This window comes from Bidens hawaiensis, unplaced genomic scaffold, assembly GCF_021521415.1.
Source record: "Bidens hawaiensis isolate Kalapana, Puna unplaced genomic scaffold, B.hawaiensis_p1.1 tig00049163_1, whole genome shotgun sequence".
Classification (NCBI taxonomy): domain Eukaryota; kingdom Viridiplantae; phylum Streptophyta; class Magnoliopsida; order Asterales; family Asteraceae; genus Bidens; species Bidens hawaiensis.
The window spans coordinates 37,231-59,579 of record NW_027498804.1 but is presented as its reverse complement, the minus strand read 5'-3'; the positions used below and the strand labels follow the sequence as shown (position 1 = coordinate 59,579).

At 39.8% G+C, this 22,349-nt stretch overlaps 1 protein-coding gene across 1 annotated transcript in view; it reads right to left on the bottom strand.

Annotated features, from left to right (window-relative positions):
* The window catches only part of LOC143597877 (protein FAR1-RELATED SEQUENCE 5-like), a 30,546-nt gene extending 10,414 nt beyond the window's left edge, over window positions 1-20,132 (bottom strand). Inside the window, exon 1 of the mRNA XM_077076256.1 lies at window positions 20,048-20,132. Coding sequence (XP_076932371.1) covers window positions 20,048-20,132 — 85 coding nt within the window. The remainder of the gene's footprint in view (window positions 1-20,047) is intronic.
* Window positions 20,133-22,349: the final 2,217 nt, after the last annotated feature.

The following is a 22,349-nucleotide window of genomic DNA, read 5'->3' as shown; positions in this document are numbered from 1 at the left end:
GAAATGTTATAGATTAATCCTCCACATTTTTTCCATTATTTTTTCTTCCTCTCCCGAGGGTCGAGTCAACTCTTGTACACCGTCATCCCCTAAATTAACAGCGTCATCCTTGTCTTCATTAATGAGGTAGAAGTTACGAGCATCGGAAGGTGTTGCGGGTGTGCTCGGATTTGTAGAATACGAGGTCTTCGACCGTTTTCTAGCCGGGATGATGCGCAAGATCGTCGAGTGTCCGGAACGGTGGGTGCCCGTTCCATTTCGAGCAAACCCAAAGTTTCTCCCAAGAATTTAAATGCTTAGATGCCTTCTTTATTCTCTCTTCCGGTTGCCCTTGAGTTCGAAAGTCGGTTAACGCTCGAGATTGGATGTTGGCGTCGTTTTGCCCACTACACCAACCGGGTCCCTTCAATCGGTTGTATATCCCAAAATTTTGTCATTAATGGTTTATGACCTTCTAATGGGCTTGAACCGGTTCTTTACTCGATATTCAATCGATTTACCCGCTATCTTGAGCCAAACTTCAAATGTTTTCTTCCAAAATATTCGCGACTTGAAAGTTTGCTACAATTAAAATTATTTTTCACAATTAATATTAATTTCAAATGAATACCAAATAAAGACAAATAAATACTATTAACAACGTACAAACGCCAGGATTCTCTGAAATGACGATCCAAACTAGTGTGAGAGCTAATTTCTCCTCCTCCGTCTACGCTAAGTACTCACGTGGTGCCGGCGGTTCCCCAGGTTCATTCTTTTTGTATTTACGGGCCGCCTTTCAGGTTAAACCTGACGCCCACGCCGACTGAGTCTCCGGCACCGTCACCGGTTGGCTAGACTCGAACACCAGCATGGGGTTTGTGGTTGAGAAAGTTGGCGTACATTTTTAAGTTCGGGTCGGGAAAATAAAATGGAAATGGATAGTTTAGGTTAGGTTGGTTTCCAGTGTTCGGGAAATTGGTTTGTTGGTTTGGTGGAGTAGGGTGTTGGCTAAAACTGAGCAATGGAACGTTTAGGTTCTGTTGGTTCGGTTGGTTTTGCCCGAAAGGGGGATATGAATGGTTTAGGTTATTTTTAGGATTCATTTTTGTAGGGTTTTTTTGGAGAAGAGATGTGGTATTTTTGTATGAAATGTTGAAAATGTTTGAGATGTAGTTGGAGAAGAAGAGGGTATGTGTGTGTATTGTTTTTTTTAGTTTTTGACCGTTCAACGGTTTAAAATATTAAAATAATATTATTTTCAAAAACGGAACGGCAACATATATTCGTCGCCCCCTCCTCTTGTCGCCCTCTTATCGTCTGGGGAGGGGGGGGGGGTGTTCTTCTCTAAAAATCACCATTGTCGCCCATTTTTTTAGCCCCCCCCCCCCCCCCCCCCCCCCACCCACTACATGGTCTTAGATTCAAAGTCCGGGAGGATTCAAAAAAATATTGAAACTTGATATGTTTTCATACATGTGCGAAGTTATATTTTGTAAACACGTGTTAATATACCTCACTCTAACAAATCGTGAAATTTTACCCGACTTGAAATTGAATAACCCAAGTATCTTTAATGCAATTTGTCTAGGGCATCATATATCTAATAAAAATTATCCGATTGACCCAAAACCCGAAATAATAACCAAACACGCCTAATTTAATATGAAACTCGACGACAAATGGATAACACCAATCATGCATCGTTCAATAAAATAGCTTGTAATGATGTTTTACTCAAGCCCCCGCGCTTACACGAATGGCCATATTTGATTTGAACGACCTAAAAAGTTTGAACTCCGTATGCCCTAACTACATAGATGAATGTCAAGTCAAACAAGAAAAGAGTTATAGCTTATGTAGCAAAAATTGTACATGATGCATTGTAGATTGTGGACCTAAATTATGGAGATATGAGGAAGAATAAGATTCTCAACGTTGTTTTTCCTTTTGCATGCTTTAGATAAGATTGTAACATGGAGAATATAATCCACTACATGGACCTAAATTAAAGGGAATCTCATTTATCATTTTATATTTTGAGAAATAAATATGGTCTCATTTTTTTATTCAGAAATCACTAAAAATTTACAACTTTTTTAATTAAAGGGTTTTTTTAGTTTTGGTCATGATGATTTCAAGATTTCGGGCACATAATTGGGGTTATTTTTGTAATGAGAGGCACATATGAGTCCGATCAACAACCACCAACTCCACTCATGTCAAAATAAGCAAAAGAAACACACATTTTGGATCGCACCTCATTACATTTGCAATTAAATTATTGTATGGTCCGGTTCATTACTGTTTAAGATTTTTGTAACCAGCCGACCGAGAGTTAAATAAAAAAACAGACCGTGAAACCATACTAACTGGTTTAGACGGTTTTACGATTTTAAACTAATTGTACAACCATCTTCATTAGGGATGAGCTTTTTCGGTTCGACCGTATTCGAAACTGATTTGGTATTGTCAGTACCGAATCGATACCAAATTTTAAGTTTTCGGCATCGGTTCGGTATGTAGATCACATTTTTAGTTTTAAATAAACCAGAGCTATATTTATGTAGCTCAATGGGCTAGAAAACTAGCAATTGGGTGTTGGCTGGTTGCTAAATGGAAATTTCTTAAAGTGGAGTAGAGGTGTATTTTTAAAAAGTTTGGTGTAAAACTAATCCTACTATGAAAATATAACTTTTAATTTACATTTATGATAATATATTTAGAGAAAATGTATTACAACTTGTGAACAGTTATTTAGCTCTGAAGTCGCTCGTCTCTAACATATCAAGTAATTTTGAGCATATTATGCTTGTAAATGAATCAAACGTTCATTAAATTTTTGTGAATCGTTCTAACAGAAAGTTCGTTTAAATTCGTTTATTTTGTTCATTCAATTATACGAAAGAACACGAACACACGTTTTGTTCATTTATTTACGTTCGTGAGCGTCCATTTATATTTGTTCGTTTAACTTTTAATATAGTAGAGATATTTATATAATTTCATTATTTATTATTGTTATAATTATTATTATTATTATTATTATTATTATTATTATTATTATTATTGCTTTTATGTTTTGTGTTTTTAAAATTTTTAATCCGCGGTTCTAAAACAAGGGTATTGTTTTTACAGACTTGTAATTCACTGAAGGATAACTATATGATTTAAGTTACCTTTATTAGGGTGTAGGGAGTGGTTCACGAGTACCATCCAAGGGGTAGTATTCCTCCAGGGGTACACCTTCGCCACCCCTTCATTTTCTCCTGACAGTGAGTGTGCTAGGGAGTATTCCCCGTGAGAATTGGTTCAATATAGCCGTTGAATGACTCTTTTTTAAATTAATTCCAATAAAAATTATTCTCAATTTCTTATTTTCCTATTTAAATCTCCATCTCTTTCATTTTTTACATTCAATATTCTACAACAATATTTGTTCTCTTTAAATTCAAACAATATTTACATGGGGCAATCAAATCCCCAACGAATTGTGTAACGAAGATGGAACCATGACGAAGTAGCGTTAGCTAAGGTTGGTGTCTACGATTGTGAAGAAATGGACCCTGTGGAGCAACGGAGTTGGCTTTTTGGGCCCAATTTTGAAACTATTTTGTTTAGGAGGGAGGATCAAGGGATCGTACACAACACCAAGTGTGTTTGAAATGACGACATATGGTTGGAAAAATTAATGCTCGCGATAACGACACTTTTGAATTCGTAAAAAAAGTAAAAAACAATTGGAACTGGGAATAATATTTTTATCTATGTTATATTTAATAAAATGCCGTTTAATTATAATGTGTTTTTAAATATATAATGCATGCATTTTTATTCATTTTTGAGTTGTTTTATAATAAAAAATAATTTTTTTAGGATAATTTGGGTGCACCATTACCAGTAATGCCCTTCGGATAATCTAGGGTAACTGAAGATAAAAATAATGTGGTAGTAAAGGATTGATCAGTGTCAAAGGTAGTTTCCCTATTGTTTAAAAGATGCGTCATACGGGTTTATTTCCTGCGAAGCATGATCATGCAACCACCATTGATAGGAGTGGCAATAATCTTCTTGGTATGTGATTTATGTTTTGTTATTTGTTTATAAAAAATGTTATCGTTTTTTCTTAAATTCTCTCTCTCTTTTTGTTTTTCTTTTTTTTTTTGCCTTTTTACTTTTAGGATGGCTTTGATTAAATAGTTAATAGTTAAGGGTTATATTTACATAATAATATTTATCATCATACATAAATTATGGTAAAAAAAAGTGACATTGGGCTCAACTAAAGCCTAAAAATAAGTTTGTGTAATAAATGAGACCAAGATTCACTTATCGAGCTCGAGTAGGCTCGTAAGCCTAAACGAGCCTAGTATTTATATAATTTTGATTTAATGTTTTGAGTATATATTTACAGAATAATTTTATTATATATAAATCATCATAACATAAAGTGGATGATAAACAAGTTGACTTTGAGCTTTTATAAGTTTAATGAGCTTTGGCTCAACTCGACCCGTTTATTATACCATTCACATATTATTAAGAAACAATATATTGACATTTTTCTAAAACCAATAAAACATTATTTAAGCCATCTGCTTTGACATATTCTATGAGTTTTTATGTGAAAAGAGAAGAAACTTTGTATGTATTGACTGGTGTGATGCATCTACCATAGATAGACAACAAGCTATCAATTTATGTTGATATTCAAAATCGGTGTCTAACATGAAATTCGTACTTGTAAGTTCTGCTCTATTTATATGTGTTTATTATAAACTTTTCGACTGGTACACTTGCAGACAACATGACATGTAATTTTGTAGCAGGGTTAACTATTTACCATGAATTATTGGAAAAATACGATTGTGTATTATGAGTAATCTCCCATAAGGGGATTGAGGCTGTGTGTGGTGCTGGTGGGTCCGTGTAGAAATATGGCTCCCCTCTTGCTCTTTTTCAACCAATGGCTTTTATTGCCCAGCTTAGTATTGTAAGGCCTCGATCCCGATGTTCTACATTTGGTGTTAGATTTGCTTATAAACACAGTTCTACATTTCAGAGTTAATTAAAACTTTACGTGGAATATAAAACTTTCATTAACCATTACATATTAATTTATAAACATGTCTTAAACAAATATCCTTGTCCTTTAAAATTAAAACATCATTTCATAAAAACGTTTCAAGTCTTCCGATGCCAGCTTCTTATTCTTCTGCCATGTGCCCCGCTCAAGCTAGTTGTCTCATTCTACTCACCTGCGTGTATTCTAAAAGTCAGCTACACTGAGTGAGATCTAATTAATCAGGCAACATACAATACATAAACTTATCTTCATATACGCATTCAAAGATACATATTTAAATACTTTACTTATTACCTTTCTTTCATACATTCATGCATACGTTGATACTTTATTACTTCTATACTATATACATACTGTCCTTTTCATCTCAGATATTGTCAGTGTCTGATCAATTCTTTTTCTATCTCATATATTATTAGGGTCTGGTCCCTTATTTCTCTATCTCAGATATTATTAGGGTATAGTCATTTCCTTCTCCAACACTCGTGTATACTTTCTTTTCATCCCCATATCATACTTTACTTCTATATATATACTTCCATTATCATTCATACATACCCACATATCATACATATACCTTTCATACACATTCATATTTCATATACATACCTTCCTTGACAATACGTGGAATATCCGAAGATCGTTCACGTACCGAAAAGCTTTCATTCACATTAAAGATATATTATTTATCACATAATTAATGTGACATCTGCCCAATCCGACCCGACCCAGGTACCCGTTTTCGAATCCGATTCTTTTTATGATTTAAAATTTGATTATTAATCTTTGTAAATTTAACATTAAATAAATTATACATATATTCTTATATTACTTACTAATAATAATAATTTCTCTTTCTTGTCGCCGTCCCGCCTCTTCTTCTCTCTTGTCGCCGTCCCGCCCCTCTGCTTAACCTTTACGCCTTGAACTCCCTTTCTCTCTTAACTCTTTGCTTGTCCTTTGGTTCTTCCCGCCTAAGGATGTCTGCGCAGCTCCACGCGCCAGACTCCTTACAAGGAAGCCTGCGTGATGACCGGTTGTTCCTGCGATACGCGAGGCGAACTGTTCTCGCAGCGCGCTAAGAATTGTAGTTCTTCTCGCAGCGCGCTAAGAATGGTAATTCTTCCCGCGGCGCGCTAAGGATAATAGTTCTTCCCGCGGCGCGCTAAGGATTTGTTCTCTGTCTGCCTTCGCCCTCGCGCGTGCGCTCGAGTCTTCTCGCGCTAGACCTTAAATCTTTTCTTCTGTTTAGGTCAGCCTGTGTTCTTTTGAGATCTTATCTTATCTTTTGAGTTCTTTAGGTCAGTTCCGACATCTGTCCGAAAAGCCACTTTCGGCGCAGCATGCGCACCAATCCTATTGGTTGACAGAAAAAGTGACTGACATTATCTTTTGAAATCTTCTTTTGCATGCCTTGACCAGTACCTTTATCTGACTCCTCCCATGCTTTATTCTGTAACCTGTCAGCCTTTTTCCTGTTCCCCTGCTGCCATATCTTGTGATATCTTTTGCTTTTGGAATCTTTTGCCTTTTGATATCTTTTGCTTGATTTGATAAGATCTTTTCCTCCTTTTTAGGGATTGTGTTCCCTAGGGTTTCCCTATATATAATACTAATTTCTTGTTATTTAACACTACACACACAAACACTTAAACTCCCCTCTGCTCTCTTCTCCTTGCCTTCTGCCGTTGTTCCTCAGCCGCCTCCTCTCTCTGCCTTCGTCTTTTCCCTTGTCCTGCCCAGATTTCCGGTAATTTATAATATATAATAATTTGTTAAAGATACATATTACTATGCTAACATATATTCAAGACATAAAATCAATCATTAAACCAATAAACTTTTATTTATAGGTTAACTTGTGCTTGTTTCTTGCATTATCTTTCAACATACCTTTTTCAGGTGAGTAATCTCGTACCTAATCCCTTTTATTTTTAATGTTTTGGGATGTTCATGTGTTCGTACAAACTTGAGTCTTAAACTTGTTTATGAACTTTTGTCGCGCAAAACCCCATGTGTTATGGACGTAGACTTGGCTGTTTATTTGTATGTGTGGATCATTAACCGTCTTGTCGGCCTATTCCGCAGTTTTCATGGATCCATTAGATGAACACGGGAGAACTATCGTTTATGATTTCTCTTTTGTTTACACTTGCACAGTTTTCTTGTTTTTGTGCTCAATTGGGAGCACGGATTGAACTATGAGCTATGATCTAAGGCTTGATCACAATCTGATTACACCCTTGTTGAACACCAGTTATACACATGATGCGCGCAGATATTGTTATCTATTTATATCTATTAAACTTGATTTCTCACCGACACGCAAGTGTTGACGTTTTATTTTAACACATGTTCAGGTTTGCTGTAGCAGCTTTTGGGAATCTCTTGGACGCGTAGGATGTTCTCTTTTTGTTTGGACCTAGATTAAAATGTAACAAGACATATTATGTTATTTGAATATTTTAAGTTATGATATGATTTATGTTACTTTATGTCATGTTCTGCGCGTGCGCAATGAAATGTATTTATTAAATATTGACACCCAAATAGTGTCGCGAGTAATGATACAATACGTGGCGCCCCGATGTATAATCCGCCATCGGTCGGGGTGTTACAGATTGGTATCAAAGCTCCGTGACTTTAGGATAGGTGGTTAGACGTAACGACCTAGAATAGCTAAGAGTCCCTTCTCGCGCATGAGAAATATCTCATGTTTGCGCGCTAATTGTTATTTACTCGATATTTATAAAATATGCTGGCGCATACGCAGCACTTGATTTCATGTTTTATTCGCGATCTTTCGATTTTTATTGATAAATTTCAATTCGTTTCTTTACTTACATATTCGTTTGTTGTGGGGATTGAAAATCCGAGAAGTCATGGTGGTACATGAATAGTTGATTTTCAATTACCATTAACTTTATGTTTTAAATTGAAGATTTGAAAAGTCATGGTGATACATGAATTGTCAATCTCCAATATTCATTTACTCGATATTTTAAATTGAAGATTTGAAAAGTCATGGTGATACATGAATTGTCAACCTTCAATGCTCATTTACTCGATATTTTAAATTGAGAATTCGGAAAGTCATGGTGATACATGAATTGTCGATTTTCAATTCGAATTCATTACCTGTATTAAGTTTGCATTTAAATTCATATTTTACCTCAAAATTTGATAGCATTTAACTTCGCGAAACAAGCTTTACGACGATATACTTTGCGCTAAAACGATTTCCTATGCCAAGATATTAACAAAAATTAAAACTTTTATAGAATGCCTCCGCTATCTCGCCGATTTCAGAGGAGAGAAGCCGCGCGCAGACGTAGGCAGCAACGTTCCCAGGAAATGGCCGCCGCGATAGCCCAAGCCTTAAACCAAAATAATCCCAACCCCTCCGGATACAATATTAAATCCTTTAATGCGGGTAACCCTCCGAAATTCACCGGACTTGAAGGAGCCACCGTGATGCTCCAGTGGCTCGAGAAAATTGAAAACACTTTCCTCCATACCCAATGCCCTCCAGACAAACGAACCTTATACGCCTCAAGTGTCCTAGAATCAAGGGCGCTTACTTGGTGGAATGGAGTAGCTCATGCGCGTGGCGCAGCGGCTGCTTCTAGCATGCTTTCGGAGGAATTCAAGGAAATCTTGACGCGAGAGTTCTGCCCTCCCAACGAAGTAAAGCGCCTGGAGGAAGAGTTTTGGAACCTGAAATAGTACAGTGGCGAAGCGCGCGAGTACGCGACGCGCTTCCATGAATTAAGCTTGCTTGTCCCGCACCTAGTTACCCCTTCCCGCCGAGCCATCGAGAAGTTCCTTGGGGGTCTCCCCATGGAAATCCAAGATTCTGTATGGGCCAGGAACCCACTAACCCTCTCTGACGCCATCGAGTTGGCCGCTGTGCTCAGCGACAACCATGTCAGGGCAGGAACCCTGTTCCTGCGGGGAGCTGAGAAGACCAAACCCACCAAGACTGTCCCAGAACCAACAGAAACCAAGCCAGAACCCTCAAACCGTAACAACCTCAAGCGCAGGCGCAAAGCCTACGCGCTTACCAACCCGCTCGTTGTCCAGCAACCCGCCTACCAACCTCCAGTACACGCTCCTAACCCACTGTCAACCTACCCAACACCCCCTGTAGTCCATAACTATGCCTTAACCAATCCCACACTCCCTGCCCCGCCAACTAAGAAACCCTACACAGGAAACCAACCCTTTTGCCCAACCTGTAGACTTCACCACCCACCTCAAGTCCCGTGTCGACTTTGTCACCGATGTGGCCGCGCTGGTCACAATGCGGAAAACTGTAGAGTCCTTCCCTCCAACCCAATTGCGCAAACACCACCAACCTACCTGCAGAACCCACAACCAACATACCCTAACCCACGACCCAGGTCGTGCTATAACTGCGGTGATCCCAGTCATTTCCGGAACGCGTGCCCGAGACTACAAGTTCAGATTACGCAAGCAAACCCAGTTAACCAAATTTCGAACCAAGTGACGCGCGGACGAGCTTTTAATATAACCGCGCACCAAGCGCAAGCGAATAATGACGTGGTTAATGGTACATTTTTACTTAACGGACAATATGCATCTATACTTTTTGATACTGGCGCCGATAGAAGTTTTATTTCTCGCGCATTTGAGCAGAAACTTGCGCGACCGCGCATAAACTTAAACGAAAACTTTTCAGTTGAATTGGCTAATGGTGAAACTATTTTAATAAACTCCGTGATCAAAGATTGCACGCTTAACCTTAATGAACATGATTTTCTAATCGACCTCATTCCTATGCCGCTTGGAAGCTTTGATGTCATTATCGGTATGGACTGGCTCTCGCAAAATCGCGCCGAAGTTATTTGCGCCAAAAAGATGATTCGCATTCCTCGAGAAAATGGTGATCTTCATATCTATGGCGAGAAACCATCTAACGGTCTTAAACTTATGTCATGCTCTGAAGCCCGAAGACTTTTGCGGAAGAATTGAGTCGCATTCTTAGCTCATGTGGTCAAACCCGATGAAGGAAAGAAGAAACTTCGCGAAATCCCTATCGTGCGTGACTTTCCTGATGTCTTTCCCGATGATCTTTCTGGTTTACCTCCCGCTCGGGAAGTCGAATTTCGTATTGATCTGGTCCCTGGTGCTTCCCCCGTAGCCAAATCTCCTTATCGTCTTGCACCCGCTGAGATGCAAGAATTAGCAAGTCAACTCCAAGAGTTGACCGCTAAAGGATTCATTCGCCCTAGCTCTTCGCCCTGGGGTGCTCCGGTGTTGTTCGTTAAAAAGAAAGATGGTACGTTTCGCATGTGTATTGATTACCGCGAGCTGAACAAGCTCACCATTAAGAACCGGTATCCCTTACCGCGTATTGACGACCTCTTTGACCAACTCCAAGGTGCCTCTTGTTTCTCCGAGATCGATCTCCGTTCTGGCTATCACCAGTTGCGTATCCGCGAAGAGGATATTCCCAAGACTGCTTTTCGAACCCGTTATGGCCATTTTGAATTCTTGGTCATGTCCTTCGGTTTAACCAACGCACCCGCCGTTTTCATGGATCTAATGAATCGGGTGTGTAGGCCTTTCTTGGATAGATTCGTGATCGTGTTTATCGATGATGTTCTGGTGTATTCTAAAACCAAGGCCGAGCATGAGCAACATCTTCGATTGGTGTTGCAAAAGCTTCGAACCGAGCAACTCTTTGCCAAACTCTCCAAGTGTGAGTTTTGGTTGGATGAAGTACAGTTTCTTGGTCATATTGTAAACAAGATGGGTATTCATGTCGACCCATCCAAGATTGAAGCAATCAAGAACTGGATTACGCCGTCCACTCCTACCGAAATCCGTTCTTTTCTGAGCTTAGCTGGTTACTACCGGCGATTCATTGCGAACTTCTCAAAGATCGCTTTGCCTTTAACAGCTTTAACGCACAAAGGCAAACCGTATATTTGGGGCTCGAAGCAAGAAGAAGCCTTTCTGAAGCTCAAGCGATTGTTGTGCGAAGCTCCTGTTCTAACTTTACCAGAGGGTAATGATGATTTTGTCGTGTATTGTGATGCCTCCAACCAAGGTCTCGGTTGTGTACTTATGCAACGAGGCAAGGTTATCGCTTACGCGTCAAGGCAACTCAAAATTCACGAAAAGAATTATACAACTCACGACCTTGAACTTGGTGCAGCTGTATTTGCCTTGAAAATCTGGAGACACTACCTCTATGGTACTAAGTGTATCCTTTACACCGACCATAAAAGCCTTCAGCATATTTTTGATCAAAAGGAACTTAACATGAGACAACGCCGATGGAACGAACTCATCAGCGATTACGATTGTGAGATCCGGTATCACCCTGGAAAGGCTAATGTGGTAGCCGATGCGCTCAGCCGAAAACCCTGCCAGCTTAACTGTATCTTGCCGCGCCTGCAGCTTCGCTTTGCGCCGATTCAAAGCAATCTTGAATCGCGCATTCGCGACGCGCAGCGCGCATCCATCAGCAATGGCAACCTTCGCGCCGAGTTAGCGTGTGGCGCGGAAGCGCATTTTGTCTCTAATCTGAGTGAAATTCTCTGCTATCTCAATCGCATCTGGATCCCCAATGATGAGAATCTTCGCTCTGTCATACTGAGTGAAGCGCACAAAACCCGGTATTCTGTTCATCCTGGTGCTGACAAAATGTACAAAGATTTGCGCCTTTCTTATTGGTGGCCTGGTATGAAAAAGGATATTGCTGTGTTCGTAGCTAAATGCCTAACTTGTTCTAAGGTAAAAGCTGAACATCAACGCCCATCTGGTTTGCTCGAACAACCTGAAATTCCTACGTGGAAATGGGAAAGCATAGCAATGGACTTTATCACCAAGTTACCCTTAACCGCAAGCAAACATGATAGCATTTGGGTAATAGTGGATCGATTGACCAAGTCTGCCCACTTTCTGCCCATTCGTGAGACCTACCGTGTTGAACAACTTGCGCATCTTTATGTCAAGGAAATTGTCTGCCGTCATGGTACTCCTTTGAGCATCATATCCGATCGTGATGGCCGTTTTATATCTCGCTTTTGGAAATCTCTCCAATCTGCGTTAGGAACTCGTTTGGACATGAGTACTGCATATCATCCTCAGACTGACGGACAGTCTGAGCGAACCATTCAAACCCTTGAGGATATGCTTCGATCTTGTGTTCTTGATTTTGGAGGTAATTGGGATTCACACCTACCTCTGATCGAGTTCTCTTATAATAACAGCTATCATTCCAGCATCGGTATGGTCCCATTTGAAGCACTTTACGGTCGAAAGTGCCGTTCACCGATTTGTTGGAACGAAGTGGGTGAAGTTCAAATCACAGGACCCGAACTAGTTCAAGAGACAACCGATAAAATCGCCAAGATCCGTGATCATCTGCTGACTGCCAGAAGCCGACAGAAGAGTTACGCAGATCGCAGGCGGAAGCCTCTCGAATTTCTAGTTGGTGATCTTGTTCTCCTCAAAGTGTCGCCCTGGAAGGGTGTTGTCCGCTTTGGGAAGAAAGGTAAGCTTGCACCTCGTTATGTTGGTCCATTCAAGATTCTTGCGAGGGTGGGAAAAGTTGCCTACAAGCTTGACCTACCGCCCGCGCTCAGCAATGTGCACCCAACTTTCCATGTATCCAATCTCAAGAAATGTTTAGCTGATGAGAACCTTCACATATCACTTGATGAAGTTCAAGTTGATGAGTCTATGCATTTCGTTGAGAAGCCTGTTGAGATTATGGATCCTGAGGTAAAGCAAACCAAGCGCAGTCGCATCCCTATTGTTAAAGTTCGTTGGCAGTCCAAGCGCGGAGCCGAGTTCACTTGGGAAAGGGAAGATCAGATGAAGATCAAGTACCGTACCTTTTCTCTGCGCAACCTACTTCGAGATAAATTTCGGGACGAAATTTCTTAAAGTAGGGGAGACTGTGACATCTGCCCAATCCGACCCGACCCAGGTACCCGTTTTCGAATCCGATTCTTTTTATGATTTAAAATTTGATTATTAATCTTTGTAAATTTAACATTAAATAAATTATACATATATTCTTATATTACTTACTAATAATAATAATTTCTCTTTCTTGTCGCCGTCCCGCCTCTTCTTCTCTCTTGTCGCCGTCCCGCCCCTCTGCTTAACCTTTATGCCTTGAACTCCCTTTCTCTCTTAACTCTTTGCTTGTCCTTTGGTTCTTCCCGCCTAAGGATGTCTGCGCAGCTCCACGCGCCAGACTCCTTACAAGGAAGCCTGCGTGATGACCGGTTGTTCCTGCGATACGCGAGGCGAACTGTTCTCGCAGCGCGCTAAGAATTGTAGTTCTTCTCGCAGCGCGCTAAGAATGGTAATTCTTCCCGCGGCGCGCTAAGGATAATAGTTCTTCCCGCGGCGCGCTAAGGATTTGTTCTCTGTCTGCCTTCGCCCTCGCGCGTGCGCTCGAGTCTTCTCGCGCTAGACCTTAAATCTTTTCTTCTGTTTAGGTCAGCCTGTGTTCTTTTGAGATCTTATCTTATCTTTTGAGCTCTTTAGGTCAGTTCCGACATCTGTCCGAAAAGCCACTTTCGGCGCAGCATGCGCACCAATCCTATTGGTTGACAGAAAAAGTGACTGACATTATCTTTTGAAATCTTCTTTTGCATGCCTTGACCAGTACCTTTATCTGACTCCTCCCATGCTTTATTCTGTAACCTGTCAGCCTTTTTCCTGTTCCCCTGCTGCCATATCTTGTGATATCTTTTGCTTTTGGAATCTTTTGCCTTTTGATATCTTTTGCTTGATTTGATAAGATCTTTTCCTCCTTTTTAGGGATTGTGTTCCCTAGGGTTTCCCTATATATAATACTAATTTCTTGTTATTTAACACTACACACACAAACACTTAAACTCCCCTCTGTTCTCTTCTCCTTGCCTTCTGCCGTTGTTCCTCAGCCGCCTCCTCTCTCTGCCTTCGTCTTTTCCCTTGTCCTGCCCAGATTTCCGGTAATTTATAATATATAATAATTTGTTAAAGATACATATTACTATGCTAACATATATTCAAGACATAAAATCAATCATTAAACCAATAAACTTTTATTTATAGGTTAACTTGTGCTTGTTTCTTGCATTATCTTTCAACATACCTTTTTCAGGTGAGTAATCTCGTACCTAATCCCTTTTTATTTTTAATGTTTTGGGATGTTCATGTGTTCGTATAAACTTGAGTCTTAAACTTGTTTATGAACTTTTGTCGCGCAAAACCCCATGTGTTATGGACGTAGACTTGGCTGTTTATTTGTATGTGTGGATCATTAACCGTCTTGTCGGCCTATTCCGCAGTTTTCATGGATCCATTAGATGAACACGGGAGAACTATCGTTTATGATTTCTCTTTTGTTTACACTTGCACAGTTTTCTTGTTTTTGTGCTCAATTGGGAGCACGGATTGAACTATGAGCTATGATCTAAGGCTTGATCACAATCTGATTACACCCTTGTTGAACACCAGTTATACACATGATGCGCGCAGATATTGTTATCTATTTATATCTATTAAACTTGATTTCTCACCGACACGCAAGTGTTGACGTTTTATTTTAACACATGTTCAGGTTTGCTGTAGCAGCTTTTGGGAATCTCTTGGACGCGTAGGATGTTCTCTTTTTGTTTGGACCTAGATTAAAATGTAACAAGACATATTATGTTATTTGAATATTTTAAGTTATGATATGATTTATGTTACTTTATGTCATGTTCTGCGCGTGCGCAATGAAATGTATTTATTAAATATTGACACCCAAATAGTGTCGCGAGTAATGAAACAATACGTGGCGCCCCGATGTATAATCCGCCATCGGTCGGGGTGTTACAATTAATATATGGCATACAATTACCATTTAAGGTAAATGTATTAACTATCACATCGAGTATGCACACAGCCCTGAAAACATAATAAGGAAATCGGGCTAGAAACTCACCTGGATCCTGTTACGTTCGCCTTTAACGGTTATTCCTTTCCATAACTAAGCTCGGCTAACTGTTTATCAATTATATGTGTTAATAATCTTATACTTTTTCCTTAGTTTCACCAGAATGGTTAAGTTTGGTTCATTCTAATGGCCTTATAAAATGTTGTGTTCATAGGCATGGTCTTGTATTCTAATGGGACTTAGTTAGAATACTTCTTGTGTTTGAATAAGCACTTTATTTTAGAATACAACATATATTAGAATAGAATAACTTGTAACATTTTTTATGTCTTTCCTTGTTGTATTCAAATGGAGTTTATTAGAATACAATTGTATTCATACCATATTGTATTCAAAGGACATGTAAGTATGCAAACACACAATGTATGCAATACATGGTGTTTTCGAATACATTGTGTATTCGAATACTTAGTGTATTCAAGTACTTAATGTATTCGAATACATATTGTATTCGAGTACATGCTGGATGCGAATGACCTTGTGTAAGCAATCTTGTATAGCTTGTATTCGAATGATCGTTTGTATTCGAGTGAAACACTTCTTATGCGAGTGGCACTCGACTACGCCCACAGTCGGCTATCCGATCATTCAATCCTTTTTACCATAACTATGTATAAATATCCAATCTTTCATTTTAGTGTTTTATCATCCTTTAACATTCGCATTTCACCCCTTACCTAAGATCTAGCTCGGGTATTATAAAGCTCAAACCTTTATCGATCCCAAACGCATTTAAGCTAGATCTAGGGTTCTCACATGAACCGTATCTACTAATAAGTTTGCTAAATCCATTTTTTTAACATCAAGTTTGCATTTTTATGGTCCGTCTACACCCGATTTACTCTAGGGTTGAGTTTTAGGGCAAACCATTCATAAAAACATAATCTTTAAGCGTGAAGAACATACCTTTTTACGTTCTAAGTCACAGTTAGCTTGGTTATGAACTTTCGGGTTGTATCTTGCTCTTATCATCAAGATCTTTCAAGAATTCGAGCTTGGTTTGGTCTTGGATCTTTCTTCTAGGTAGCGGCCGTGAGTAGTGAGGTGTGTGTGTGTGTGTTTTTAGAGTGTGTAGGAGACTTGAAAGATAATAAATGAGGGTTTTAGGGTTAAAGGGAGTATTTATACTCTCTTAAGCCCATGGATCTAAGGCCCATAACCATCCCTTATTTCATCTTTCATTTTCCAAGTCCATATTCTTTTAATTTATTTAACTTAATTAAATATTTACACACTTTAAACAAACAAAATTCTTTTTTATTTATTTATTATTCTCAAAGGTAGGATGTTACAAGTCTTCCCTCCTTAAAGAGGTTTCGTCCCCGAAACCTAACTATCATCTATATAATTCTGGGTAAAACTTGCGCATCTCTTTCTCAACTTCCCAAGTGACATCTGATCCCTTGCGATGCTTCCATATCACTTTCACCAACGGTATAACCTTGTGACGGAGTTTTTTTTCCTTGCCGTCAACTCTCTCCACCGGCTTTTCAATGTAGTTCAACCGTTCATCAACTTCAATATCTACCAATGGCATATGAGACGTGTCATCAGCTTGACAATTCCTTAGACGAGAAACATGGAAGGTTGAATGAATTCCTTCTAACTCTTCGGGTAAATCCAGCTTATAAGCCACTTCACCCACACGATTTATAATCTTAAATGGTCCAATGTACCTTGCACTTAACTTTCCTCTCTTCCTAAAACGAATAATTCCCTTTCAAGGCGAGACCTTGAGCATCACATTTTCGCCAACGTTGAACTCGATTGGTTTTCGTCGCTTATCAGCATACAACTTCTGACGGTCTTGAGCAGCTTTCATCCTTACCTTGATCTGATCAAATTTGGAAGAGGTTTCTTGCACTACCTCTAGGCTTCCGATTTCCTTCTGACCGATCTCTCCCCAACATACAAGATTTCTACATCGTCTTCCATACAACATCTCAAACGGTGGCATACCAATACTTGAATGGTAGGTGTTGTTATAGGAGAACTCTGCCAGATGCAGATGATCATCCTAACTTCCTCCAAAGTCTAGGACACAAGCACGTAGCATATCCTCAAGGGTTTGGATCGTCCTTTCAGACTGTCCATCGGTTTGAGGATGATATGCCATATTGATGTTCAATATTGTTCCCATGGCTTCATGGAACATCTTCCAGAATCTAGAAGTAAATCGAGTATCTCTATCAGACACAACTGACAGTGGCACTCCATGCTTAGTCACAACCTCTTTTATGAACAAACTTGCTAACGTTTCTGACGAGATAGCCTCTCATATAGGCAGAAAGTGAGCACTCTTTGTTAAATGGTCCACAATCACCTAAATGGTATCATGATGTTTAGCTGTACGAGGTAGCTTGATTATGAAATCCATGGTGATGTGTTCCCACTTCCATTCAGGTATCTCCAAAGGCTGCATCTTCCCATAAGGCTTCTGGTGTTCAGCTTTGACTTGAAAACAAGTTAAGCACTTACTGAAATAATCTACCACATCATTCTTCATACCTGGCCACCAATAGTCTCTCTTCAAGTCTTGATACATATTAGTATATCCCAGATGGATTAAATATCTTGACTTATGATCTTTATCTAAGATTCGACTCCTAAGACTTCCATGGCGTGGAATCTACATACGGTCAAACCTAGTCTTAACACCATGAGTGTTTTCCATAAACTCGTCTTGCTGACCGAAAATCCTTTCCTTATTCACTAGCCCTTCATCTACCAACACTTCTGTCTGCACCTTGATGATTTCTTCAAAAAGACTTGAGTTCATGATCAATTGGCATGACTTCACTGTTGCAATGACTTCTTTATTCTTACGGATTAGCGCATCAGTGACCACATTAGATTTACCAGGATAGTACTTGATATCATAGTCGTAGTCATTTATCAACTCTAACCATCTTCTCTGTCTCATGTTCAATTCTTTCTGCTCGAAAAAGTACTTTAAACTTTTATGATCTGTGTAAATTGTACACTTAGTAGCATACAGATAATGTCTCCATATCTTGAGAGCATTCACTACTGCTGCTAGCTCTAAATCATGCGTTCGGTAGGTACTTTCATGAACCTTCAACTGCTTGGACGCATAAGCTATAACCTTTCCTCATTGCATAAACACGCAACCTAACCCACGATGCGAAGCATCAGTACAAACAACCAAGTCCTCGTCACCATCTGGTAAAGCAAGGATTGGAGCTTGCATGAGTCTTTTCTTTAATTCCTCAAAAGCTTCTTCTTGGAACTTACCCAAACTGATTACTACATACTTTCGGGTCATACCGGTCAATGGTGCGGCTATCTTGGAGAAGCCGTCGATGAATCTCATATAATAGCCAGCCAACCCTAAGAAGCTTCGTATATCAGTCAGGTTCAGACTTCCAATTCGTTACTGCCTCAATCTTAGTTGGGTCCACGGTAATTCCTTTTGGATTGATCACGTGGCCTAGAAACTGCACTTCTCGCAACCAGAACGCGCATTTCGAAAACTTACCATACAACTTCTCTTCCTTCAATACCTCCAATACTTCCCTCATATGCTTACCATGATCAGATTTGCTCTTTGAATAAATCAATATATCATCAATGAAAACGCTAACTGACTTATCCAACATCGGTCGACAAACCCTATTTATCATGCCCATAAACGCCGCGGGAGCATTCGTCATATCGGATGACATCACGAGGAACTCGTAGTGTCCATACCGCATCCAAAACGTTGTCTTAGGGATGTCTACTTCTTTCACTTTTAGTTGATGATATTCTGATCTGAGATCTATTCGAGAGAACCAACTCTAACCTTGCAGTTGGTTAAACAAATCATCAATCTGTGGCAACAGATATCTATTCTTCACCGTGAGTTTATTCAACTCATGATAGTCTATACACATTCTCATGCTTCCATCCTTCTTCTTAACAAACAACACCGATGCGCCCCACGGGGAAACACTTGGCCTAATAAAGCCCTTTTCGAGGATTTCTTGCAGTTGGGACATCAATTCCTTCATCTCGGATGGCGCTAGACGGTAAGGCGCTTTCGCGACGGGCTAGCTCTTGGCATTAAATCTATCTTGAATTTTATCTCTCGCTCCGGTGGCAACCCCGGAAGATCCTCAGGGAATACTTCTAGGTAGTCGCACACGATAGGAACATCTTTCATTTCTTTCGTCTATGCCGTAGCTTTGACAACATACGCCAGGTAGGCACCGCACCCTCGCCCTAACAATCCTTCGGCTTTTATCATCGAAATGACATTTAGCCCTGAACTTTCTTTATCACCATAAACCGTCAACGCACTACCATCCAAGGACTTTAACCTTATTATACTACTCTTACACACTATCTGAGCTTCAAACTCAGATAACCAATTCATTCCCAAAACTACATCAAACCACCCTAAGGTTATCACATACAGGGTAACAAAGAACTTACGTCCCTCTAACTCTATTTTACAACCCTTAACCATTCTCAATATTTTAACCGAGGTATCACTAGTGGTTTCTACTATAAAGGTTTTAGACACTCGACAACATTTCATATTAGCTAATTTACTAAATGGTGTAGCTACTAAACTTCTATTAGCACCCGAATCAAACAGTACTGAAGTAGAAATAGCGTTTACTGGAAACGTACCTGTCACAACATCTGGAATCTGCTTAGCATGTTCTTGAGTCAGCATGAAGGCCCTAGTCCTTTGCCTCACTTGTTCAGCATCCTTTTTCTCGCTTCCTCCAGCTCCACCATCGGTGCATTCCATAGCAAAATGACCCGTCTTACCACATTTGTAACATGCAAGCTTTGCTATACAATCTGGAGCATAATGCCCCACCTTTCCACACTTATAACAGTCATTCGATCCAAGATTGCATTCTCCACCATGAGCTTTACCACACTTATAACAGACATCTGACCCCTTACTCCACTTGCACTCCCCACCTTGCATCTTCCCGCCCTCTTCTCCCAAACTCTAGGCTACTTGTTCTTAGGGTTCCATAATTGAGTACCAGGTCGTTTAGCAGGAACCATCCATTTCTTCTCCTTATTTTCTTCCAACACCACTTCATCCACAGCCAAGTCATCATAAACCATCTCTGCGAGTTCGATATCAGAGTCAAAAGTAGCAGGTTTACTAGTCTTGACTAGAGTGCGGATGTTCTGTGGCAGTCCTCTTATGTAGCACTTGATTCTCTTAGCTTCAGCGTTAACCACATCCGGAACCAACCTGGACATGCGATTGAATTCAGTAGTATACTCGCGGTGTGTCATCTTTCCCGCCTTCAAGTTCAGAAACTTCATCTCAGCCCTTTCAACCTCAGCATCAACACATTACCTCTTCATTACCAACTCCTTCATATCGTCCCACCTCATCGCCTTAATCTTATCATGGGTCTTCCTCTGCTCCACACTTTCCCACCAGTACATAGCTTCATCATCGAACGAGTGAGTGGAATAACCCACTGCTTGGTCGGGAAGGCACTCGCTAATTTGGATAACCTTGCCCATTGCGGTTATTCATTGAAGAGTAGCGATTGCGTCGCCTAAACCATTCAGCTTTGGCGGGTCGCAACCTTTGAACGACTTATAGTTACACCTACCTCAACCTCTCATTTTGTCATCCACTTTCATGGATCGAACTTCACTTGAATCACCCTTCTCTCTCTCATCATCTTTCTTACCATTCTCTCCTGATCTCTTAGAAGTTCTTGCATGACTTCCAACAGACTTTTCAGGTTGAAGATTCTTCACTGCCGCAACTACATCTTGAGCAATGGCAGCTTGAACAGCAGGGTCAAGTTGATACCTTTCATTCTGGCTTGGCCCTCACAGAGTCTCACTTGGCCCTTCTATAGAGTTAACAACTAGTTCTTCAGAAGGTTCTCGGACCCTACGTGGCCTACCATGACGTCCCGTACGACCTCCTTGTCCAACAACTTTCCTAGCTCCAGCCATTCGTATTCTATAAGGAAACATAAACATCATCAGTCAAGGAACTATTTAGTACAAGGATAGTAAGGCTAAAAGGTAATAATAGTGGCCATCTATGATTAGCTTATCATGTTACTTTCCGTGTCCTATACATTTCCCCTTATGAGTCTATTTGTGATGGTTCTACTTTAAAGCAGTTAGACAATCAAACAGTACATATAATCACATACTCCTATCCCTAGCAATTAAGCTAGCTTCCTTACAATTTCTTACATTATACATGAAATTATTCATACGCTTTACCTTTAGTGAGCTTGCTTGAGTGACACATGGCTATCTTGAACTGGCATCTTCTTTATTTTCTTACTTCAGTTCCATTCTTTGTTCGAGTCTAAGCATGTACGATGCGTAATTCTCTTGAACTTATGCTCTGATACCAACTTGTAAGGTCCCGATCCCGGTGCCCTACATTTGGTGTTGGATTTACTCATGAACATAGTTCTAAATATCATAGTTAATTAAAACTTTGCGCAGAATATAAAACTTTCATTAATCATTACGTATTAATTCATAAACATGTCTTAAACAAATATCCAATTCCTTTAAAATTAAAACATCATTTGAAAAAAACTTCTCAAGTCTTCCGATGCCAGCTTCTTATTCTTCTGCCATGTGCCCCACTCAAGCTAGCTGCCTCATTCTACTCACATGCGTGCATACTAAAAGTCATCTACGCTGGGTGAGTTCCAGTTAATCAGGCAACATACAATACATACACTTACCTACATATACCCATCGGATGATACATATTTAAATACTTTACTTATTACCTTTCTTTCATACATTCGTACATACGTTCATACTTTATTACTTCTATACTATATGCAAACTGTCATTTCCATCTTAGATATTGTTAGGGTCTGATCCCTTCCTTTTCTATCTCAGATTAGGGTCTGGTCCCTTCTTTCTCTATCTTAGATATTATTAGGGTCTGGTCCTTCCCTTCTCTATCTCAGATATTATTAGGGTCTGGTCCCTTCCTTCTCCCACACTCGTGCATACTTCCTTTTCATCCCCATATCATATTGTATTTCTACATATATACTTCATTATCATTCATGCATACCCACATATCATACATATACCTTTCATACACATTCATATTTGATATACATACCTTCCTTGACAATACGTGCAATATCTGAAGATCGTTCACGTAACGACAAGCCTTCATTCATATTCTAGATATATTATTTATCACATAATTCATATATAGCATGCACTTACCATTTAAGGTAAGTGTATTAACTATCACATCGTGTATGCACACAGCCCCGAAAACATAACAAGAAAATGGGGCTAGAAACTCACCTGGATCCT